Here is a 22263-nt window from a genome sequence, read left to right on the forward strand (position 1 = left end):
CTCCAAGTAAACAGCCTGTCTTTGGAAAAGCAAGACACACGTTTCAGGACCCGAGTGAGGACCGCAAGCTGAGGAATGAAGATTGAATGCGATTGATTGGGAGGAGAGGAGTTTGACCTCCCCCAGCACACACTGCCCCCTACTGTTTGGATTTATATACATCAAAGAAACATTGGGGAAAGGGGAAGGGTTGCAACAACACATGCACACAACCAGTGAATCCAACAGTGACAGAAATTCTAAAACAAAGACCCCTCCAACGCCTAAAACCCAAATCCTCCCACCCTGTTTTGTTTATTTTTGATAACCAAACTATTACCCCCACCCTTCTCCCCCCACACCCAAGTCTTTCCATCCTCCTCCTCTCCCCACAAAATCACAGGTCATTCCTGTTGGTTTCTATACAGTTATACAATATCCATGCACAAAAGAAAAAAAAGTGCACCTTCTTTTCAACAGGAGGTGCTGGTCTTTAATATTCTAAGAACATCAGGAGCACTTGAACACACCCAGGAACCTTCAGAAGTAACTGTGAAACTGTTTTTTTTTTCTTTTTGTTTTTTCAGAGAAAAGACAACTGAAAGGCAGAAGAAAGCTAACAATGGATATAAGGTTATTCCTCCTTTGGTTTAACATCAAATTTTTGGTTTATAATTCAACCCAAATCACATTTTTGTCATTTCTCTCTCTCTTTCTTTCTTTTTTTTTTGTTGTTTCTTTGAATGTAGGCGTCTGTGAGAGAGCTTTGAACTAAACATCTGAAGCGAGCAGCTCTCGCTCGTCTCCCTCTATTCTCGCCTTCTCTTCTGTCTCTTCTTTTTCTCGCGTGACCCTCCACAGAAACATTCACAATGTCTTTTCCTTTATGAAAACAGTAAGTACATGCCGTAGCAAAAAACAAACGAGAGAACGTACGAGAAAAATAAGCAAACGAATAAAAGGAATTTAACAGTATAAAGCTTCAAGTCACAAGTTCCAAAACTAACTATCATAGTATCATACTTTCATAATCATTGTTATCATTAGCAGTATTATTTTCAGTTTAAATTACATAAAGTTTACATGAAAGGTTTTTGAGGTATTTCAGAATTAATTGTCAACACACGCCTACCAAGTCCTAGCACTAGCCAGGGGGAAAGTTGACTGGACAGACAAGGTGGAGGGAGGGAGGAGAGAGTGTGTGTCTATAAACTGTCAGCGAGTCTTCCACACTTTTCCAGTGCAGCCTCTGTGCTTGCACGCAGTGGGGAGAAAGAAAGCCATTTGGCATTTAAGATTTTATAACAACAGCCCTCTGGGTGCTTACAGCCGCCGCCTCTTTACCCTTCTCTTTCTCTGTTACACAAAAATATCTCTGATGTGAGGAAGGTAAAGCGGCCGAGAGCGTAAGCAGGCCGGGCGGAAAGCAAAAGAGAAACACGAAGGCTGAGAGCTAGCAGAAGATCGACGATACGGCAACGAAGACTCCGACAGATTAAGGAGTAACATATAATTTTGTTTCAAATAAATAGCGTATAGAAAATGTTTTATAGACTTTCTACATGATAAAGTGCTTGTATTCTAGTGTATCAAGATGGAAAGTCAATATGGGAGAAAATGCTGACACAGCCCCCACTCTGTGTCCCTCTCTTTGGCCCCCCTTTCTGTCCATCCAATTATGGGTGCATTGTCTGTGTGAGCACACGCTTGTAAGTGGGTATGCCGCTATATGCATGCATCTGTGTGTGTGTGTTGGTGTGTGGGTGTGTGTCCAGTGCAGTCCCACCCGTGGTTGAAGGGAAAAGGCACTCAACTCTGTCTGCAAGGCAGCCACCTCCTCCTATGTGGCACAATGCAGTCTGACTGCGCTGTTAGTAGGAACATGTGTGTGTGTGTGCGTGTGTGCATAATATCATAAGTGTGTTTGTAACAGTTTGGGGCAAAGAGGGGGGGCTCTCGTTTTTTTGGTTTGTGTCCCCCTAGGCAGTTTGTGACTGGTAGGCTGCAGTATCTTTGGTATTAGTGGCGGTTTCACAAACCACTCAGCTTAGTGAGGTAGCCACATTGGTTCTCACTACTACAAACGTCATTTTGTCAGTGTCATTCCTAAAGCTGAATCTAGCTATTTATCTATGCTCACTGAACTGTATACCACAAGTCAATTTAAGCTCATCATCCTTTGGCGACGTTAACTCACTGCTTACAGCAACGTGAAGTTAGTCAGTACCTCCTGATCAGCTCCTCTACAATGACCACCTCTTATCTAATCTGCACTGCTAATCTGACTACATTGTTGGAAATGCTACAGTTGCATCTTAAGACCACACAGATAACTACGGAGTCCCAAGCGTAAACGCCCCACGCCACCACCACCACCCCACCCTCCAATAAAACATAGCGAGTCAGCCAGGACATTTGGAGGTCATGTTTTGTCCCTCTTAATTTTACCCCATCCTCAGGGCTCAGCTTTAAAGGGGCGTGGGGGCTGAGAGTACCACAGTTCCGACATGAAATGCCAAAGGAGAGAAAGTGTCTGTCATTTATTCTTCTCTTCAGCAGCTCCCTGTTTCTCTTGTCTTTTCTCTTTCTTGTGGTAAATGTCCTGCAGGTCTATATTCACACAGAATGCAAAAAAGAAAAAGAAACAAAACCACGTCCTTCGTTGGCCTCAGTCCTTGCATCCTTCTTTTTTCCCTTTTAAAAAGTCCTTCCTTTTTTTGTTTCTGATTTATCAACAAGGTGCCATACTTATGCACAACAGAGCACAATAGTAACAAGAAATAGAAACTTTGTGTCTATGGTACTAATTAAATACCCGCATCAATATAGAGAGGAAGGGGGCGAGGGGTTGGAGGGGGAAATGGGGTTAGAGGGACAGAGGAGGTAGAGAACCAAAGATAGAATGAGAGATTTTCTTCTGCTTCAAAATGTGTCCAGTTATGCGTTGGAAACATTTTGTGTTGCACTGTATGTTTGGTGTCTTTCTCATTTGAGGTTTGGTTATTGTTTGCCTTTAAAATCAGATTCTTGTTTTTTTCTTTTCTTTTACTAAAAAAGTATAATTTCATTCAGTTAAAAGCTGATTGTTGGGCACTATGGCACACACCGCCCATCATCTGCAGGGCGCACTGTAACCGTGTGTTAACCATCGCACCGTTTTCTCTGACTCGCATTAAGGCAGTAAGCATTGGCACTAATTGTTGTAGCATTTTAACAGCTGAGTGTGGTGTTTAGCTTTGGGCTAGCTACTGATAACCCTTGTGTGGGAATAACCAGGTTTGACAGAAATCACATCTGTTGAATTTTTTTTTTCTGCAAGCAGATGAAATGAATGAATGGAAAATCAATGATTTCATAAAACCTCTGAAAACTAATCTAAATGAAACCTCCACTGCACCACTGATGTGTCTTACTTAGGATGCCTTTCTGTTACATTTTACTCTGTTGTACTTTCCCCTTCCTCTCTTTGTGTAATTTTCTTGTATTCCGTTTGGATTGCCCAAATAAATCCCTGCCTTTGCAAAATCCCTGCATTTTCAGCATTCAGGCTAACCATCCCCCTCCTCCGGCTTCACCAGTGCTGGTTGGATGAGGAACAACAATAGGATAATGGTTAGCTATTGATCTGCCTTCAAAGAGCTGCGAGGCCTGAATGTGTTGTGCCATGACTTCTCCTCAGCATCTAGTGGCTGTTCCCTCCCTCTTCTCCACTCTGAACCCCCCTTGCTCTGCTGGATGCCGGTCTCTGCTTTCAACAGCAGGGGGCACTGTTGCTCTGCCAGCGCAGGCAAGGCTGACGAGGTGTGCTTGCTGCTGATGCTGCTAATGCTGCTGCTGCTGCTGCTGTAGTGAGGCCTTTGTGTCCCCATTTCCACTGGGTCTCATGTGCTCCTCTTACATTCTGCTTTTCCTATGCAGCTGTAATGTAGTTGGCTGGATGCCCGAGCGTGTTGTTGTCATCGTTCGGTTCTCAGTTATTGATTAGAGGAAAAGCTCCCAGCAGAACAAAGAGCATGTCCAGACATCTCACCCGCCTCTCCTGTTGGTCAGAGAAACGCAGACTCTGGGCTCAGGCTAAGAGTAACAACGACACGTCTCCCTGCAGGCCTCCCAACATCTGTGCAAAAAATATACGAGACCTGGGCCTGGAAGACCTGAGTATCTACTGGCGAGTGTCTTGAGTTTCACCTTCATGAGGGGGTCAAGGCCTCGCTCCCTCTCTGTCTGCATCGATTCATTTTTCAATTCATTAGTTTGCCGTATGATCAGGCCGAGCTGCTCTCTGAAATGGCTGGCCATCAGGGAATACCTTTGGCTGAGGAATGAAGGAGACTGCGGGAGGAGGAGGAGGAGGGGGGAGGTAGAGGCAGAGAACTGGAAAGCCTTGTTGTTTTTTTCATGGGCTGCGTTGTTTTCTTCATGACGGCCTTGTGTGTGTGCAGGATGGGGCTCTGATAATAAGGCTATGTGCTGTTCTGTTTTCAGATTTATTGCCGTTCTTTTGCCCTTGTTGCTTCCGTGTGCCGCTGTGTGTGTGTGTGTGTGTGTGTGTGTGTGTGTGTGTGTGTGTGTGTGTGTGTGTGTGTGTGTGTGTGTGAGTGTGTGTGGGGGGGGGGGGGGGGAACAGCGAGGAGGCAGACACAAAGGAGGTGAGTTGAGAGGAAAAAGCAGAATCAGTGGCTACTTGGGTGGTGAAGGAGGAGGCCTGCATCATGTAGATACCGCCCAACAGAAACGTCAAATCTTTGGTGTCGCTTTGCTTTGTCAGATGCCATAAAAATTATTTTCTCTCAAAAAAAAAGGGAAAAAAAAGACAAAATCAATGATTGTCCTTGTGTGTGAGAAATGCAGAGTGGACCTGACTTCACACTTCACCTTTTTAGATTATGCTTGTTTCAGGTGAGAGCTTGAAATTTTAACTGATGTAAAAGATGATTGCATGGCACAAAGGATTTTTATATCGTGTAGAGGACACCTTCAGGCGCTCCGGGCCTGGCAGGGCTGTTACAGACAGGCTTCGCAGGGAATTTCCAGCGTCGCCTGTTGTTCCGGCCTGGTCCCTCGGCCCGCCGAAGGCCCTCTCCTGCTTCTCTCAGGCCTTGGAGAAGGTGGTGGCAGAGGTGCCTGGCTGCCCGGGGCTGGTACCGTGGTCATCGTGCCAGCGGTCCACACAGCGGCGGCGAGCATTCATGAAGAAGTTGCTGACGGTGCTGAGCTCCAAGCCGAGCTGCTGGGAGATGGTGATCTGCATTTCCTTGGATGGACGCTTGTTCTCCTTGAAGATGGCGATGAGTGTGCGGCGCTGCAGGTCAGTGAAGACTAGACGCTGTTTCTTGGGCGCCGTGTTGCGGTCCTTGTGTTGCTCCTGTTCTTTGCGCTTGCAGGCTTGGTGTGGATTGTACAGGTGGGAGGGATGGGAATGAGAGTGGGAGGCAAAGAGGAGAAAGAAAACACAACGCAAGGTAAATATACAAAAGTGATCATTTTCATGAAGTGAGAGCTGGAGGTGGAGGGAATTAAAGTGCGTAAACTATAATTACCCTGTACTTAAACACATAAAACTGGTTCATACACCAGTGGAGATGCTATGGCTCCATCTCTATTGCCATATTAAAGTTGATTTAAAGCTAATCCATGCCTCCTGCCCAGTGGGACTATTCCTTCCATCCTGCAGAGTGCAGACAGGGACCCAGCCTGCGGTGAGAGAGAGAGAGATTGGGGGGGTGGGGGGCGCACTGGCTGTTGCCTGCTAGCTGGAGACACTGCTGTTTGATTCAATATTAATGCAGTTTGAGTCGCAATGGGGGACTGAGTGACTGTTGCACAAAAGTAAGCATTTTGTGTTTGAGTGTGCGTGTGTGGAAATGAAAGATAAAGGAGGGGCAAATGCAGGGAAAGAATAGGTTGGAGAGAGAAAAACAGAAAAGAAGCAGGAGTAAGACAAAGCGTGTGTGTGTGTGTGTATGTGTTTGTGTGTGTGTGTATGTGCGTGCATGCGCGAGTGTGTGCAAGAACTAAAGAGAGTAGCTGAGATGAAGAGGGAGGGGTTGCGAGTGAAGGAGAAAGCGAGATATTGACCGACTTTGCTGTAGGAATTGGGGGGTTCTCTGTAGGGACTGAGGTCAGAATCCCCCCCCCCAGCAGGTCTACAGTCTGCTACTTCAAACAGAGCCCACTGGAGCCCACTCTATTGAGCTCTGAGAGGGTATTTATAACCCCCCCCCCCCCCCCCCCCCCCCGCACACCCCCACCCCTCCCAAACACAAACAGTGGAGAGGTGCTTGCACTGGCTGCTATGAGCCCCTTCCCATACACAGAGCAATTTTCAAAAGAAAACACGCTGAGTGTACTCTTCTACGTTTGGGAGGGTGTCCGAGGGGGTGATGGGGTTGCGTGCTGCAAACGCAGAAATTAATAGTTAATGGGATGTAGGTAAGTGTGTTGTAAGTATTTGTAGGACACGGGTGGAAAGCAGCAGACAGGTGGAAGGTAAAAGGGAGAAATGGCGCCCAGAGATGGTGTAGGAGGAGTGTGTGTATGTGTGTGTGAGGTTAAGGCACCACCTCTGCAGCCACATGTTCCCCTGCTGACTGAGGATCGAATCCTGCCAGAACGCACTGTGTGTCCCTCTCAGCTTCCCTACTGTCTCAATAAAACGGGAGCAAATTGGAGAGAGAAAGCGAGCGGGAAAGATGCCATCCCTATGGGGTCTCCACCTGCTGCTGCTGGTATTGTCTGATACTTTCATACTCGCCTTCAGTAATGTCTCACTCTCACGCTGTGTGTGTGTGTGTGTCTTGATGCATTTAAGGACAGATTTCTTTTTTTATATTCTCCTTGTGTGTGTGTGTGTGTGTGTGTGTGTGTGTGTGTGTGTGTGTGTGTGTGTGTGTGTGTGTGTGTGTGTGTGTGTGTGTGTGTGTGTGTGAGGAGGCTGTGATTATGCTGAAGTGGCTGGAGCCAAGCAGTAGCGCTGTGTGTCTAATTACAGTGGAGCAGAGCCCATTGATCAGCCATTGCAGTCCAATCTGTTTACTACAGATGTCTAACCTGCACACTTGCGCATCCATCATATTCATATTTCACATCAACACTGCTGCTATATATATCAGGCAAACATGCTAATATGCCACATACAAATTTGTCCATGCTTGTACGAACAGCGAGCGTATCATCATGTATAATACTTTGATTTATTAAAGGTTTAAGAGTAGTAATGATGGTGAGAAAAGGGAGGAGGAGGATGCCATTTCTTTAGTGTCTGAAATGATTCACAATAAGAAAAAAGTAGGACACTAAAGAATCAGAAAGACTACAACGAGAAAGCATATTCTTACTACATCATCATGTATTTATTGTATTTCTCTTTCTTGAAGATACTCTAAAAATGCCAAAGTAAATCCCACCTGGTAGTTCCAGGGATAAATATTGACAGGCTAGCTTATATCCCGGATTTCTTTGTCTCCTAAACCGATAAAAGTTCATATTTAAGATGTTTTCTTTTTCCCAATAAATGGAGCTGCTTACTTCATTCTAATGTATATGAACAGTTCATCATTTGTGTCTTCCTTTATAAAGAAACTCTGCTGAGAATTACTCTTTCAGTCACGTCAGAGTTTGAACATCAAGGTTCCAGTGATAAAGCTTAAGTGCTCAAACATTTCCAGGTGTGATGAAATCTCTATTTATTCTATACTCGACAACTTGTACTGGATCATCACGGCCATCGGGGAGAAGCGTACAGCCCATCAGAGACATGCCAGACAGTATGGATTAAACGTGTGTGCAAGAGGATTCGTTTCCCAGCAGGACAATGAGCCTAACATGTATCTAAGCTCCACCGGGCTTTTTTGAAGTCCGAGGAGGAGCAGCAGAGCAGTGCTGACATGTGTGACATGTCTGCTCCTATTCGAAACACAGAACCTCTGGAATGGTCGTGAAGAGTGCTGAGTTAATCATTTTTTCTTATAAAAGCTAAAAATACTAAATAACATTCAGCTTCATTTAAAATAGTTTTTTCAAGCTGGATTTTTAAATACGCTTCCCAAGATACCTGTGTTTATTAATGTAGCTCCTCGTTACACATGAGCATGGACTGCATCTCATACAAGAGTATTTTTGTTATGGGTTTTGCTGCTTTTAGTACAGCTTCTTCTATTTTTATCAATATAGATTGATTACTGTCTTTAGGTTAATAATAATAATAATAATAATGATGATATTTAATATATATTACAACACTCAGTTCTCCATTCATCTTATGCAGCTTCCAGCTGGTATGAGCAGCTTTACTTCCTCCTGTCTAACTTTTTTCTTCCTGTGTGGTTTGTCCAGACACACACACACAACCTCACACCAAAAATAGGACCCCTGTAAAAATCCCATCCAGCCAAATACAACAGCTTTAATGTTTTAAACGCTTTCAAAAATGTTTTCTCATTTATTTGTATTACGATTTATCAAACCGCATCATATCTCAAAGAGTTCCTAATGGTTAAATGTTCTCTCCAATGCCTAAAAGGTAAGAAACACACATCCAAACGTTTTCGCCGTGAGTGCACCTGTGCGTGGGGAAGATGCAGAGTCAGCAGGACGAGTGTTTCTCTCTTAATGTGCCTCCACAGCAAGCTGACACAGTCCCGGACTCTCTCCACATCTTCTCCACCGGATAGTCACGTTCTGCCACCTCATCGACCGCTTGCTTTGTTCCGTTTCTGTCGGTAGGTGTCGCTCTCGTCGTGGCCCGGCTGCACGGGGCGCCATAGCGCGCTGCCTTTGCTACAGGCGCTGGATTTAGTAATCGATATCGATCGATCGGTGAGGAAGGGGGCCCTGATTACTGAACCAAGCTCGGCGTAGAAAAGAAAAAAATCGATCATTGCAGCTTTTAGAGCTACAGTAGGCACCGAGCAGAGAGACGGACATAAACTCATGCACAAAGAGCAGCCGGACAGGAGCAGAAATCCTGATTTGGCGCTGGGTGTTTTCCGAGGTGCGCGTGATGCTGATAAAAAGAGAAATGAGATTTCTATTTCTCGCTTTGGAGCTGAGAGCAGGAGCTGACCTACTTTGGAAGAATCCCTCGAGCTCCTCGCTAACATAGAAAGATTGATTCTCACAGCCACGTTTGTCCCGCGTGCCGCTATTTTACGCACGTACATCATATACAGGCTACACAGGTGTAATATCATTGACCATGAATATGCGCACGCAGTGGAAGTCCAGTTAATCCTCGTGAATGTCAGCGAATGTCCCCGCAGACTGACCCGTGCCTCCAGACATATGGAATTCTTTAATAATGCCTTTATGCGCGGATGAAAACGGTATAAGTTAGACTCATTTCTTTTCCACTGATGACATTAATATTCTTTGCTTCACGACAAACCAAGCGAGGTTAAGAGAAAGGCCCTGGGTGTCCAATATCGATCGATAGATTCGTGAATAATTCGTGTGTGAAATTCACTTCGTCCAATTAATTATGCCTCGGAGGGGGGAGTGGGCCTGGAGAGGAGATTCATGAAAGGGGCTGGAGACGTGAGAGCGCACCGGGCAGGAAGCGGAGTGATGATCCAGCTTTCTGTGCTGCTGAAACCCGAGCAGGAAAAGGAGTAAATTATCATCACCCGCTTCAGCTGTGATTTCTGCGCCCGGCTGAATACTCACAGCTGTCTTCACAAGGCCTCCTCGATCCCTGCAGATGTGAGCTCATCTGGAGCATTAATCATTTATCGATCATCGCTGCCCTTCCTGCTCATAATGAGAAAGTCAAACCGCCTAATATTGTGCCTGTATGAAACCACGATTACACATCTGCATAAAGAAACAGCCCTGCTTGTTTTCTAAACTTCTCTGGTTGGCCCTGTTTGTGATCCCTGGAAAGGAGACGAGGTCAACAGCGTATGCTGATTTAATTAATTTACCAATAAACATGTTTACGGGTTACGGTTGGGTGCCTTTATATGTATGCACACACACACACACACACACACACACACACACACACACACACACACACACACACACACACACACATACAGTGCCTCCCCTTTATTGTTGGAATGCAGTGCTGTCCTCACTAATAATCTATGCAGGCTGCTTGTAGCTGTACTCTTCTTCACATGGAGCATGCGTGATTGGGCAGTTTGGCGTTAAAGCTTCGGCCTGTTTATTAAGTGACGTCTCTGCTGCTTTGCATGGGCTATTGCTCTAAAGATTGATAGCAGTGTGCATATATATCCACACGGCCCTCTCTGCAGACTGTGGCATTCGGTTGCAGGGAAGTGCCAAGCTCTCACTCTCTCTCTCTCTCTCTTTCTCTCTCGCCAGGCCAAAACACTTCCTGCTCAATACTCCTTAATGTAATGAGTGAGAATTGGTGTTAATATACTGATAAAGCGGCACAATTTGTTTGTTTGCCTTCTCCTGCGACTCAGCTGCGAGGCATTTCTGTTCTAGCCCTTCAATAACACTCAACCTGAACTCAGTTACACCTTCGCCCACATTCCACCTTCAAGTCCGCGAGACTCTCTGCTGCCTGAAACGTTTGAAGCTAGCCTTTACCTTTAGATTTGCTGTATTAGCTCTCACAACACTCTCATGCATGCACTGGAATTTGGATTTTCGTGTTAATTAGAGGATTTTTTAAAAATACATTTTTTAAAGATCCGTGTCAGCCTGAGATGCTCGAAAAGCTCTTTCGGTGCTGTTTTCATCCCAGCTCGCTATTAGTGAACCCAAGAAACTGCGCAGCGCTAAGAACATTCAATAATGAGCCGAGGCTGATGACTGTGATCATCACGCTTCTTATGAGGTTTTGGATAATTAAAAGCACTCAGCCATTTAAGCGCTGGACCGAGAGCACGGAGCTGAAATTTACCCCGCATTACTTTTTTTTTGTTTAATAGCAGCCCTGTTCTGCACGCGCCATTTATTGTTATGAGTGGGTCCATTGTTAGAGTGATAATCTTATCTGTGATTATCATCGATTTCAGTGATAATTGCTTGAGTTATGTGTGATAGCTGTAATCATGATTCTTTTTTTATTATTACTGTGAATGTACAGACAGGTGGCCATAGGGATGCTTTCCCACAAACAACAGGTGGGAGTTTATTTTTTTTTCTTTAAAAAAAATAATATTTTTGGAGGTTTTTTGGTTAAATTTTGCTTTTACTGAATTCTGTTAAATTAACTTTCATATTTATGTTAAATCTTGTTAAGTAGTCGAAATGATAAACTATTTAATTTCTTTAATTTTTTTTATATAATTTCACCCCAGCAGCAAATTATTCTCATAAAACGAATCAGCATTTAATTAATTAAATAACCATGTAGTTTAATATTGAACCATCACGATCATTTACTGTAAATCAGATGTGGGGTGAAAATTATAAAAGAATATTTACCGACTTTGTTTTCTGTTCGAATCCCACACCATTGTTTTCAACTTTTAAATCTCGCGGGACTGGCAGGATCTGCGGACTTTAATTACCTTATTTTTATATTTGCACTCCTGAGTGGATGTGTACACATTTGTGCGCCATTTGAGGGTTTCATATACTTGATTTCTCAGAAACAAAATATCTTCAAATGTCAGCTGGCCGCCGAGCTGTCACTTCTCTGCTAATTTTTTATTTGTCGCAGGAGAATCATCACACTGATCTGCAGTCGGATGATACTGTTTACTCTCGACGGGGACGCAGACAGGTTTTCAATATGCAGGATTTTCCAGATTCAGTTCAATACCGTCCTCACTCAATCATGCGAAGAGAGAGTCAACACAAATATTTCCAGCCCTTATTTCCCAGCCCGTTATTGCACCCATGTAATTGCATTTATCTGATTTATTCTCTCCAATGCAAGACAAAGGATATTAAAATGGAGAAAATATATTATATAATAAAATAAGGCGATGTGTCTTTATCTGTTACAAAATGCACATTTTGAATGTAATGTTTAATTTTATATTATGTAGTCCTTTTAACACTGATGTATCGCTTGAGTTTTACTTTAAAAAGTGTGTCAATTATGTTTAGGTTTTTATTTTTGTACAGTAAGATATAAAATATATTTTATTTAACTGGTTTTCTATTTTTGTGTGCAAAGTTTTTGATCAGCAAACAGCAGCGATTATTATTGAACGGTAGTTCAATAATAATACCAGTAGCAGTAATAAAATTTATAGTAATAATATTAATAAAAAAATAATAATGATGATAATAATAATTTTGTTTTGATACACAAGGATATTCTATAATAATCTCTCACACACGCCTCAAAGTCAGAAATCCTGAAAAACGGAAATGCAGCGTCAGCGCATTCACGTCCCTCACCAAAGCAACAAATTAACCAAATTATTAATTTTAGCTTAAACCCGAAGGCAGTTCGTTATATTTAATAACATGTAACACAAAGGCTGCAAAGGCTGACATCGATTCATTCATCAATTGATTTCACAGTCGTTTTGTTCCTTTGTTGATCTGTGTGGGGTTGCCCAACCGGAGTTTCGGGTTGCATCTGTGGGTACGATAAGCGGTGTGTGTGTGTGTGTGTGTGTGTGTGTGTGTGTGTGTGTGTGTGTGTGTGTGTGTGTGTGTTGCGGTTTGGTTGTGATCGACCCTAGGAAGACTTAAGGCTCCGTACATACGAACCATCTGCAGGCTTCTTTCTTTCTTCCCAGATATGATTTTTACCTATTTTTTATTTTATTTTATTTTTATTTTTACATCCAAAACATTGTTTACAAACTGTTTTACAGTGTGAGCTAAATGTCAGTTAAATCATTTAATCTTCTTTTGTGTCTGTCAAATATTTTCCCCTTTGGCGAGAGAAACAAATTTACAAAAGATGGATTTTTGCGATTATTTCTTATTTGAGTTTTTCACTCAAATTCATAATCTGTCTTTCTACCTTATGGATCTCCTTTAATGCGATGCTATATTACTTTTTATTTTATTATTATTATTATTATTTAAAGTCTTACAATGATCAAATGGATATCCGCCCTTTTCGTCTTTAATTGCTCGGACAGTGTCCTTGCCTTCTGTTCTTATCCTGCGCATTAAACGAGCCATTATCGGGCCTTTAATAACCGATGGCCTGTCAGAGCGCCAGATAAGAGGGGAGTGTGCGGAAACGCTGCTGCTTCGACGCCGCTGGACACTGATTTATAACTAGCGGTGGTTTTGGTTACTCAAATCCCCAATCACCCCTAAAAAAGTAATCTGTTACTTATTTCCTGAAGTATCAGAGACATTTGGAAAATAGCACAGCGAATCACTGTCTGGAATAAATCAGGGCTGATGACGAACTTGAACAGATCACGATAAAATTAACAATTTGGAGCGAGTGAAAAGACGCCTGGCAGAAATGTCGGCACTGTGCACGAGCACAGGAGCTAGCAGAGCATGTGGTTTTTTTTTCCGGGGCACCCCGGCGTTACATAACTCCGGTCAACATTTTAATTGCTCACCAGCTGCTCTTTGGAGTCCTCACTTACTGATGCTCTTATGCAAACCACCACAGCCTGCAGACAAAGGCCCGCGGTGTCATTATAAAAGGTGTTGTTATAATAACACCTGTTATAACGACATTATAACGGCGATATTGTCCGTTATCATGCCTCAGCTCCACTGACAATTAGCTCATTTCACATTTAAAATCCTTTTGTGCACCTATTGAACTCCAAAGCGCGTGCACGAACAGCGAGATTAAATTAGGTTTGTCTTTGCTTTGGACCTTTTGTGTTTTTACTTGGAAGTAGGGGACGCGCGCGGTGCCATTAACCCTCTGATGCGATCCGCGTGCATGCCGTTGACTCTGCCAGCAATTTGATTTAAAGGTCATTCTCTCCTATCGATCCGGTTTGGAGAGGGGGCGACTGAGCAGCGTAGGAATTGATCATCTAAAATAGAAGAGACGGTATTGGAGACTGTACGGAGCGCTGCTGCATTTATAATTGCTAACCACGCACCCCGTGTGAATTGGAACGTGCGCGCGCTGTGAGAGGAACGGGTGAAGACGTGGGAGAGACGACGCGGGCTCCGGCTTCAGTCAGGCTAATCTGATTTCTATTAAAATGACATTATTTTGAATAATAAGGTCGACGTGGTCAGAGCCGGCTATGCGGGACGGCCAGTGTGGGTGGGATGTGTGATGAGCAAAAAGAGGTTAAACGACTGTGAACTGTGAGTCGTCTCTCGCTGCTAATCCCACTATAGCACAGCCTTAAAGGGAAGCCAAACTCTCAGACTTTCACTTGACAGCTCCGTAAGATTCGTCCTGTTATGTGTTATGAAAGGTGAGCTGTTAATGGGAGGGAGGGTGTTGCATGGCGGAGATGGAGGGGGTTGCATGGCCGCATGGCGCAGCTCCAGAGATGGGAAGGAGATGCCGGGGAATGGAAATCGATACAGATTCAGGGCTCACCAGATCGGCCTTAACAATTGGCGCAGACGCACTCTGCATCCCGATCACACACATACTGGAGAGATGAAATGGAGGAGGCGACAATTGCGAGGTGCTGGTGGTAAAACACTATCCTGTGGGAATTAACGTATATGGTTTTGCTTTGTGCTGTTTTGCAGTTCCAGCATGACTCCAGCAGTGCATTATTATGAGTCCTCATTTCACACTCGAACATCAGGATTCCTCTAAATGTGTTTGTTTAGGAGTCCAGCCAGCCTCTCCACACGAGGCTACAGATAATGTCATTTCATTTGGAGTGAGCTTCACTGAACTCGGGATTTAAACAAAATAGCCTCGAGGTATAACCTCAAGAAAATGACTGTTGCCCTCCCACCAGGGGATTGAAAAGGCGATGCTTGTACACGCGTGTCTCAGTACTTACAGCACATGATGCTGTGCTTAACGAACAACGAAGCTCTGAAACCACAGCTGCACTGTTTACTCCCCTATCTTCCCCTCATACATCAATTATTAACGTACCAATCGATTATTTCGCAGGCCAGCATCAAGCCATCTTTTCATGTAAAAAAAAATGCTGTTTGAGATTATCCCTCATCAATCACTTCTTAATGTTTCTACCAGTGAAACCCGTTATACTAGATTAAAAAAAAAAAACATCACACCTTTTAGGCATTTTTATTACGTCAGGATATTTCCGTGAAAATCCCAAAATAAAGATGACCTCCACTTTGTATCTGCAGCTGCTAAAAGAAGCTGGAGATGTGATTTAAATGGAAACCCCGATGGGCTCCGTGCTGGACTGGAAAGTAGGATGCGTGGTGGTGTGATTGACGCGATTGTGGATTGTAATATTGATCGTTGGGTGGAAGCTGTTGGATGAAATAATGGTGTTTAGAGGCCACAAGAACGGTATCAAGTATGTATTTGGAAAACTCCAGATCACCACCTTCGACTGTCCTCAAACCTGCGGTGGATATTTCAGCACTCTGGACAGCGCCAGAAACTGACCAGCAGGAAAACGCTTTGTGGACATAAACACAAAGCTTTAACCACCTTCTGTGTGCCACACACAAACCAACACACATCGATTTAATTTAAAGAAAAGCAACAATTTAATTAAAATATACAAAACACCCAGAATTCATCAGTTTGATATAAAAGCCCGAGTTTATCTCAAAATGATGAACCCCTAACCAAAATTAAGACCGTGCGTTGTAAGGAATGGAAATGGGCTGGGGATCTTAATAAATACATATATTTACCCAGGAAAATGAATGGATTAGTGCAGAGAGGAAAGGGCGCAGAGTGACGCTGATGGGGGGGATGGTGGTGGATGAGCTGGAGTATAGCTCCAGGATTAGGCCTGTGTAAACTGCATGTAGTCCATTGAAACATGAATAGAGGCCTCCCACCGTCATTCTCGACAATGTTTTTCCTCTGTGTCCTGTGGGTCTTGACCTCCACACCCTGGCACGTGCTCCGGCCATTTAGATGGAAATGAACCGCTTCTTTTTGACAGAGAGGGAGAGAGAGAAAGGGGGGACCCTGGCATGCCATGGCACATTATCACTGGTAAATGGAAGGAAACGAAGCGGGTATTCCTGGAAGGTAGGAATGTATTTTTTCTGATGATATTTTCCGTGTTGTCCAACATCTGTTGGAAAAACGTGAACATTACCCGGGTGCACGAACCCCCAAAGAACAAACAAGGGATTATACACCGCATAAACAAACAGAACATGATAACAGGAAAGAAAAATATGTGCAGGGGCGTTTTTTTAAACCAGCTGTCCCCTTTCCCAACCTTTTCCGGCTCCCGCCTTCCCCCCCTCCCTTCTGCTCCAGGGGAGAAACCAATGGGAGAGAGTGCTGAGGCGGGATAATTGATAGATGCACTGGCTATCCTTATCGATCAGGGCTGTATTGACTCGACCAAATACATTGAGATGGAGTGTGGAATTCAACACAGATGCAAAGACGAATTGTTTTCATCGTTAATGCGATCTTTAAATGCCCCCCAAACCTCACTCTGCCCGCGTCTCTCTTAAAGCTGCCCGCTTACACAACAGCCGTCTGCATAATATATGTTCAGAGTGTGGAAATGCCTTTTGTTTACGTGGCCAGTGTGTTACAGGTCTGCATATGAAGAACACGGTAAGTGGAGAAAGCATTAGGAGATGTTAAGCGTGAAGGACACACATCCCCCCTCCAAACGTGCCCACCTTTGCTCTGCTTTTCCTGTCGGCAGTGAATTGTCATGTGTGTGCGCGCGGACACTGGTATTTTCGCATTAGCTAAGCAGGGCAGCTGCATTGATTCGTGTGACTGTGATGAATTTGGAATAGTAATTTGAATTTATTGATTGATGTGGCCGAGCGAGTATGGCCCAGCCTCACTTTCAGCATCCAAACCCCCACCCGCCTCCCCCAACTCCCACTCCCAACCCACATGAAAGCCGAGGATAATTGTGATTTTAAATGCAATGAGTAAAATGTTGCTCCCTGCATTTACATACGAGTCATTTGTCATTTTAACCCACCTAGAGTGTCCTTGCTTCTGCTGTGGCAGCAGGTTGATGCACAGTGAAGGCTTAAGAATCAGCTTTTTCCAAAAAGAAGTATTTATTAATTGTGTGGTGGGAATTTCGAATAAACTTCATTTATTCATTTAATGTTGATAACATTTGCACTTTCTGGTAAACTAAAATGTGGTAAAACAGTGCAGCTCTTATTTTCGTTCACCACTGAGCACCTCTAGTCTGTCCTGGACCTGAGCACATTCAAATATGCGGCAGCCGTGTGCTGCACAGGACTGTGCCACTCCAGCACGCTAGTTGAATTGAGGGTTTTATCCTGGTGCCGGGTGTGGAAGATATAAAACCCCACTGCCCAATTAGCTTTAACAGCAGTGGCACTTAAAGAGACAATTGTGGAGTGTTTAAATCTTTATTTACCAGAACCCCACTAAATACGCAAAGGAACAATTTACATGCCATTAAGTGCTTTTCAATAGGGCATTGACTGGAACTAAAATATGCCACTATATCTGCTTAATTGAACTGTTCACTGAAATACGACGCAGAAGCGCTGATTGACGTTTGGAAGAGCAGCGCGTCTAAACAAGGCCTTTACAGAAACATCAATGATGGGGGACCTTTCACTCACATCTTTGTATTAACTCCACCGTAGAGCTTGTTTTCATTTATATCCTATTAATCAGGTTGCAAGTGTTAAAGACTTTAAAGTAGGCAGAGATTTGGGTTCAAATCACAGCCTTTAATGTGACAATCTTTGCGCGATAAAAATCGAAACGATGGATCAAAGTGGCGAACCATTCAGAAAACCGAAATGCTGAGGCAGAGAGGGTTTGTGCCACATTTAGTATTTGTCCTGTTAAGCTGAGATCTCATATAACTTCACAAACAGCAATAAACAATTTCTCAGCACAATGACTAAATAGGCCTTAAATCAAATTAGTAGACAGAGATCCCAGAGAGAAGAGGGGACAACACAGACCAGAGAAAGACGCATCTGTTTGTGTCTTACAGATCCAGATCGATCATTTATCACTGCGCTACTCTGAAAGGGGACGCCTGGACCTGGAATATTGATCCATAGGAGGTCATGCTCCCCAGGCTCTTTGGCCAGGCCTCAGACGATCCTTGTTTGTGACCACGCGCATATTTGACAAGGAGAGAGCCAAAGAATTAGATGAGGTTTGTTAAATAAATAAAACTGGGTGTTCGGGGCACAATGATATCAAAGTATAGCGTTTACCTTTCAAGTAAGATTTAATCAATTTCACTTCTCGCTCTGAGTTCCTTTGTTTCGCCTCTTTCTGCGTGCATGTGTGTGTGTGTGTGTGTGTGTGTGTGTGTGTGTGTGTGTGTGTGTGTGTGTGTGTGTGTGTGTGAGTGAGAGAGAGAGGGGGGGGGGGGGAGAGTGAGACAGAGGAAGATGGATGCACGCATGCATACTGTACTCGTGCGTAAACGTGCGTAAAGCCAAAAGTGTCTGAGCAGACTCGGTTTGGTTTGGAGTCTGTCTGTTTATGACAGACAGCGCTTCTCTTTTGTTTATCACACAATGTATATTTATATTACTGTGCATTGTAGCATCAATCAAAATATAGATCTCTCTAAACATTTAACACCTCAACTGTCATGATGAACTTTTACTCGATACAATCGACTAATAACTTCTACTAATGTCTATTTGAGCTGCTATTGACAGTCTCGCCACATTGACTTCTAATTGATCCCTCCACATCACTCAGGCTGTCTCCTCACTCACCTGCAAGCCTCAGCGCTGACATCCGCTGGAACTCGGGCTCCTGGAGCCACTTCCACATCCTCCTGAACGTCTCTCGGCCCGACTTGAGTTTACTCCAAGGTTTAGGATTCCGCAGCAGGTCAGACAGAGTTCCCTGGGACCGACACAAGATCCTCTGAGCAAAGATGGCCTGGGGGATGCTGTAGCGCTTGAGCTCTGCTGTTATTCGCTGTGCCACCTCCTTGGTGTTTATCTCTTCCACCTGCCCTGACCCAGCACCTTGCCCGCCTCCCACCACCGTCTGCCTGTCTCGGTCTGAGAGCATGGATCCGTTTGCCTGAGAGTGCGGATGGCTGTGATGGTGTATACCGTTCAAGGATGTCATTAGCCCGCCCCCGTGACCCCCGAGACCGCGGGCCAAGTGCTCTTCACCCCTGGACAGCATGGCTGCGTGAGACTCGAACCCCCCCGAGGAGAGCATCTTGTCGTTGGAGAGGTGAGCTCCGGGACCGTAGGCGCTGAGAGTCTGCTGGGAGCTGTGCAAAGACCCGAGCCCGTTGGACAGGGGTGACAAGGGCTGCCCCATCCCGGACATATCTTTGGGGTAGTGGCCATAGAGGTTACTCATAGAGGCGAGGCTTCGGTCGTCTCTCATCAGGGTGAAGCTGCCGCTGACATTCCCAGCTGCAAGTCTCTGGTGTGCTGGATGGTGGTGAGCATGCGGGTGTGGATGGTGAAATTTCTCCGAGACCGTGGATATGGGGGGCAGGTGCTGTAGCGGCGTCAGCGTTGTGTAGGTGCTGCTCAGGCTCATCCCGGAGTCGCACGACATGGTCATAGCCGGATGCAGGGGGCCAGACAAAGCGTGGTCTGGGCGATAGTCCCCCGCTCCCTCCAGTATCGAGGCCATGCTGGACACCATGGCTGACCGCCCGTGCGACACCAAGTTCCGATGCGACGCCGACGACTGGCGCGCGTGCGGGGAGTTCATTAAGTCGCTGGTTTGATGGGAGTGAGATACACCGTGCAGATTTCCGATGTTTTCCATTGTCAGCTCCATCGTTGAAAGGATCTTTATTTCCACCCCTCGCGCCACTCTCTCGCTCTCCCTCTCTCTCCCACTCCCTCTGTCGCTCTATCTCGCGCTCCTTTCCAATAAATTTGAAACGATTTCAAAGCCAAGCCATTGATTGGAGTTGCCTCTCCGCAGTCAATCCAGCATGGTTTTAAAGGATCGGGTCCCGGCCGCCAAACAAACCGCTGCTCGGTGCGTGAAGGTGTCTGCGCCTGCCTGGTTTCTCTCCGCTGAGCACCTTCTACTATACCCAAAGCGCTGCTCGGCTCGCTGTGTGTATATTGACGTGCCCGCGCTCCTGTTAAAATGAGACCGAGCCTGAGCCTGTGCGCAAGTGCGCGCCCCCGTGGCCTATCCTCGCACTCGCGAACCCTGTCTGGGGCCAATCTGACGTCACTGGCCCCCGTGTCAGGGCTCGCTCGCGTTGTAAAGCGTGGACCCTCAAATCCTCGAAAAGATTGCGTTAGACGCGTTAGATAAAAGACAGAATGCGCAACATTTACACTCAGATGGATAAGAAGGACCCGCTCCTTGTTTTGTCTGATAAAAGTGTTTCACAGGCGCCAGCAGCACATGTGATAGCTGTGTTGGAGGTTAAACATGTCACAACAGATCACGAGGGCAGGTAAAAAAGCACATCTGGAAGTGCAAGTCATGCCTAACAGTCTTGGTTTTTCCAACTGTAAATTAAGCATGCGCTATTTAGTGCTACATATTCAAAGGATTGTGTTTATATAGACAATAAAATATTTAACAGTGCAATAAAACGTGTGAATTACAGCCTTAAGACCCGTGTCTGACCTTTGACACTTACTTTACAGCCACTTTCCTAAAGCACACATCTGAAATTTTTGCTTATACTCATAACTTTTTTAAAGAAAAGTTTTGGGGTTTTTTTTCCTCTAGCAAATGTTTCTGAATAAATTTGTCGAGCTTTATTTCATCATTGCCTCCAGGCTTTGACCCCTTTCGCTTCTTTGCTCCACGAATTCAGGCCACGAAAATCAAACTCTCTCACACAAATTCCTACATGATATCCCTTCAAAACTTCTGCGTAAAACTTGCTTGGTGCTCGCTGGTGTCAATCCAGTTCAGCAATCTATCAATATCAGCGTATGTATGGATCAGGGGATCCATCGATAGGTTGGTGCCTATTGCAGAGGCCCGCAGTATGGATACCATATAGCAGCTTGTTGAGATCGAGTGATTGGATTGTGTGAAATGGGAGAAATAATAGGTAGTGGAGAGCATAAAACTTCACTGAGGTCGTTAAATACTTTTTCAGCTACTATAAGCACCAAGTACATTTAGTACGTTGTGTACTGCTGCTTGTCACTAGGTAAAATCTGTCGCATACATAACTAATAATTCAATAATCAATTTGTTAAAGCACGCACAGTGTTTTTGACTTGATGACCTGTTACAGTGGTGATTTTCCGTTACGTCACTAAATGCCCAAAATTTACCAAATGAGTCTATGGCAACGTGAAGTTCAGTAAAAAAAAAGAAATAAATGAATAAAAATAAAATAAAATAAGAATAAGTAATACATTTAATTTATTTTATATAAATAAATAGATAAATAGGTGCATATAATAAACTGCCGTGTGCAGTCTATATATGCAGTTGTGTGAGGACACATAGAATGAAATTTGCTCATTAATCTCCTAAAATCACAACATAAACACCTCTGTGAAATCTGTAAACTCTGTGTGTGTGTGTGTGTGTGTGTGTGTGTGTGTGTGTGTGTGTGTGTGTGTGTGTGTGTGTGTGTGTGCAGTAACCAGCAGTCCCGTGTAAGTCGTTAGTTGCTGCTGCACTCTGTGAACACAGTTATCAAGTGAGGAGCCATGGCATTTACACCGATGTTATGTAAAATGAGCCCATTAGGATTTCGACCCGAAGCTGGGGAAAAAATAGTCTAACACTCCAGAAAGTGGCATCACTAATCATTTGCAAATTGCATAAAATAATTTCCCTGAGCAGTGTTTACCAACTGTTAGGTCACGGCCATCCATTACTTCACCGATGAATTGTGATATCACAACACCGTGGCCTTGGCACACAGCTCTCCTGCAAAGGATGACCCTAAAAACTGTGTCTTTGCTGATTGCCAACGGGGGATGGTGGCTTTTGGCTTGTGCCATCAGGAGAACAGCAGTGTCCGCTTGGGTTAATGTCCCTGTATTGATCCCAGCAACCACTGCTATCGAAAATGAATTACCGAAGCCCGCACAGCAGCGAATCCGTCATCTGTGCTCAGCCAGCCGGCCAGAGCAGCTTATTGGTCGCGGTGGTGATGGATGTTAACTTTCATTGTTGGCTCCCTGCTCCTAATTCACCAGGGTTTACAACCCAAAACAACGCGCTGAAAAGTTTTATGCTTTCACCAAGAACTTGTAAACTCAATAGCTAAAGCTCCCCCTTCGTCTGTCAGTCTTCTTTCAAATCTGAGTCTGTTATTAGGCCACATGTGCGGGTCATCTTTACTCAGGTGAGGCCTACGACTCCAG

At 44.5% G+C, this 22263-nt stretch overlaps 1 protein-coding gene across 1 annotated transcript; it reads right to left on the reverse strand.

Annotated features, from left to right (window-relative positions):
- Positions 1-4802: 4802 nt before the first annotated feature.
- onecut3a (one cut homeobox 3a) lies at positions 4803-19930 on the reverse strand. The gene is made up of 2 exons (XM_085448089.1): positions 18697-19930; positions 4803-5364 (listed from the first exon to the last, which is right to left on the reverse strand). The coding sequence occupies exons 1-2, from the start codon at positions 19733-19735 to the stop codon at positions 5072-5074; spliced, it is 1332 nt and encodes a 443-aa protein (XP_085304215.1). The 5' UTR covers positions 19736-19930; the 3' UTR covers positions 4803-5071.
- Between the last annotated feature and the right edge of the window lie 2333 nt (positions 19931-22263).

This window comes from Copadichromis virginalis, linkage group LG23 (assembly GCF_057382275.1).
Source record: "Copadichromis virginalis isolate Kocher_CV1m ecotype Utaka linkage group LG23, C_Virginalis_male_GT1.1, whole genome shotgun sequence".
Classification (NCBI taxonomy): domain Eukaryota; kingdom Metazoa; phylum Chordata; class Actinopteri; order Cichliformes; family Cichlidae; genus Copadichromis; species Copadichromis virginalis.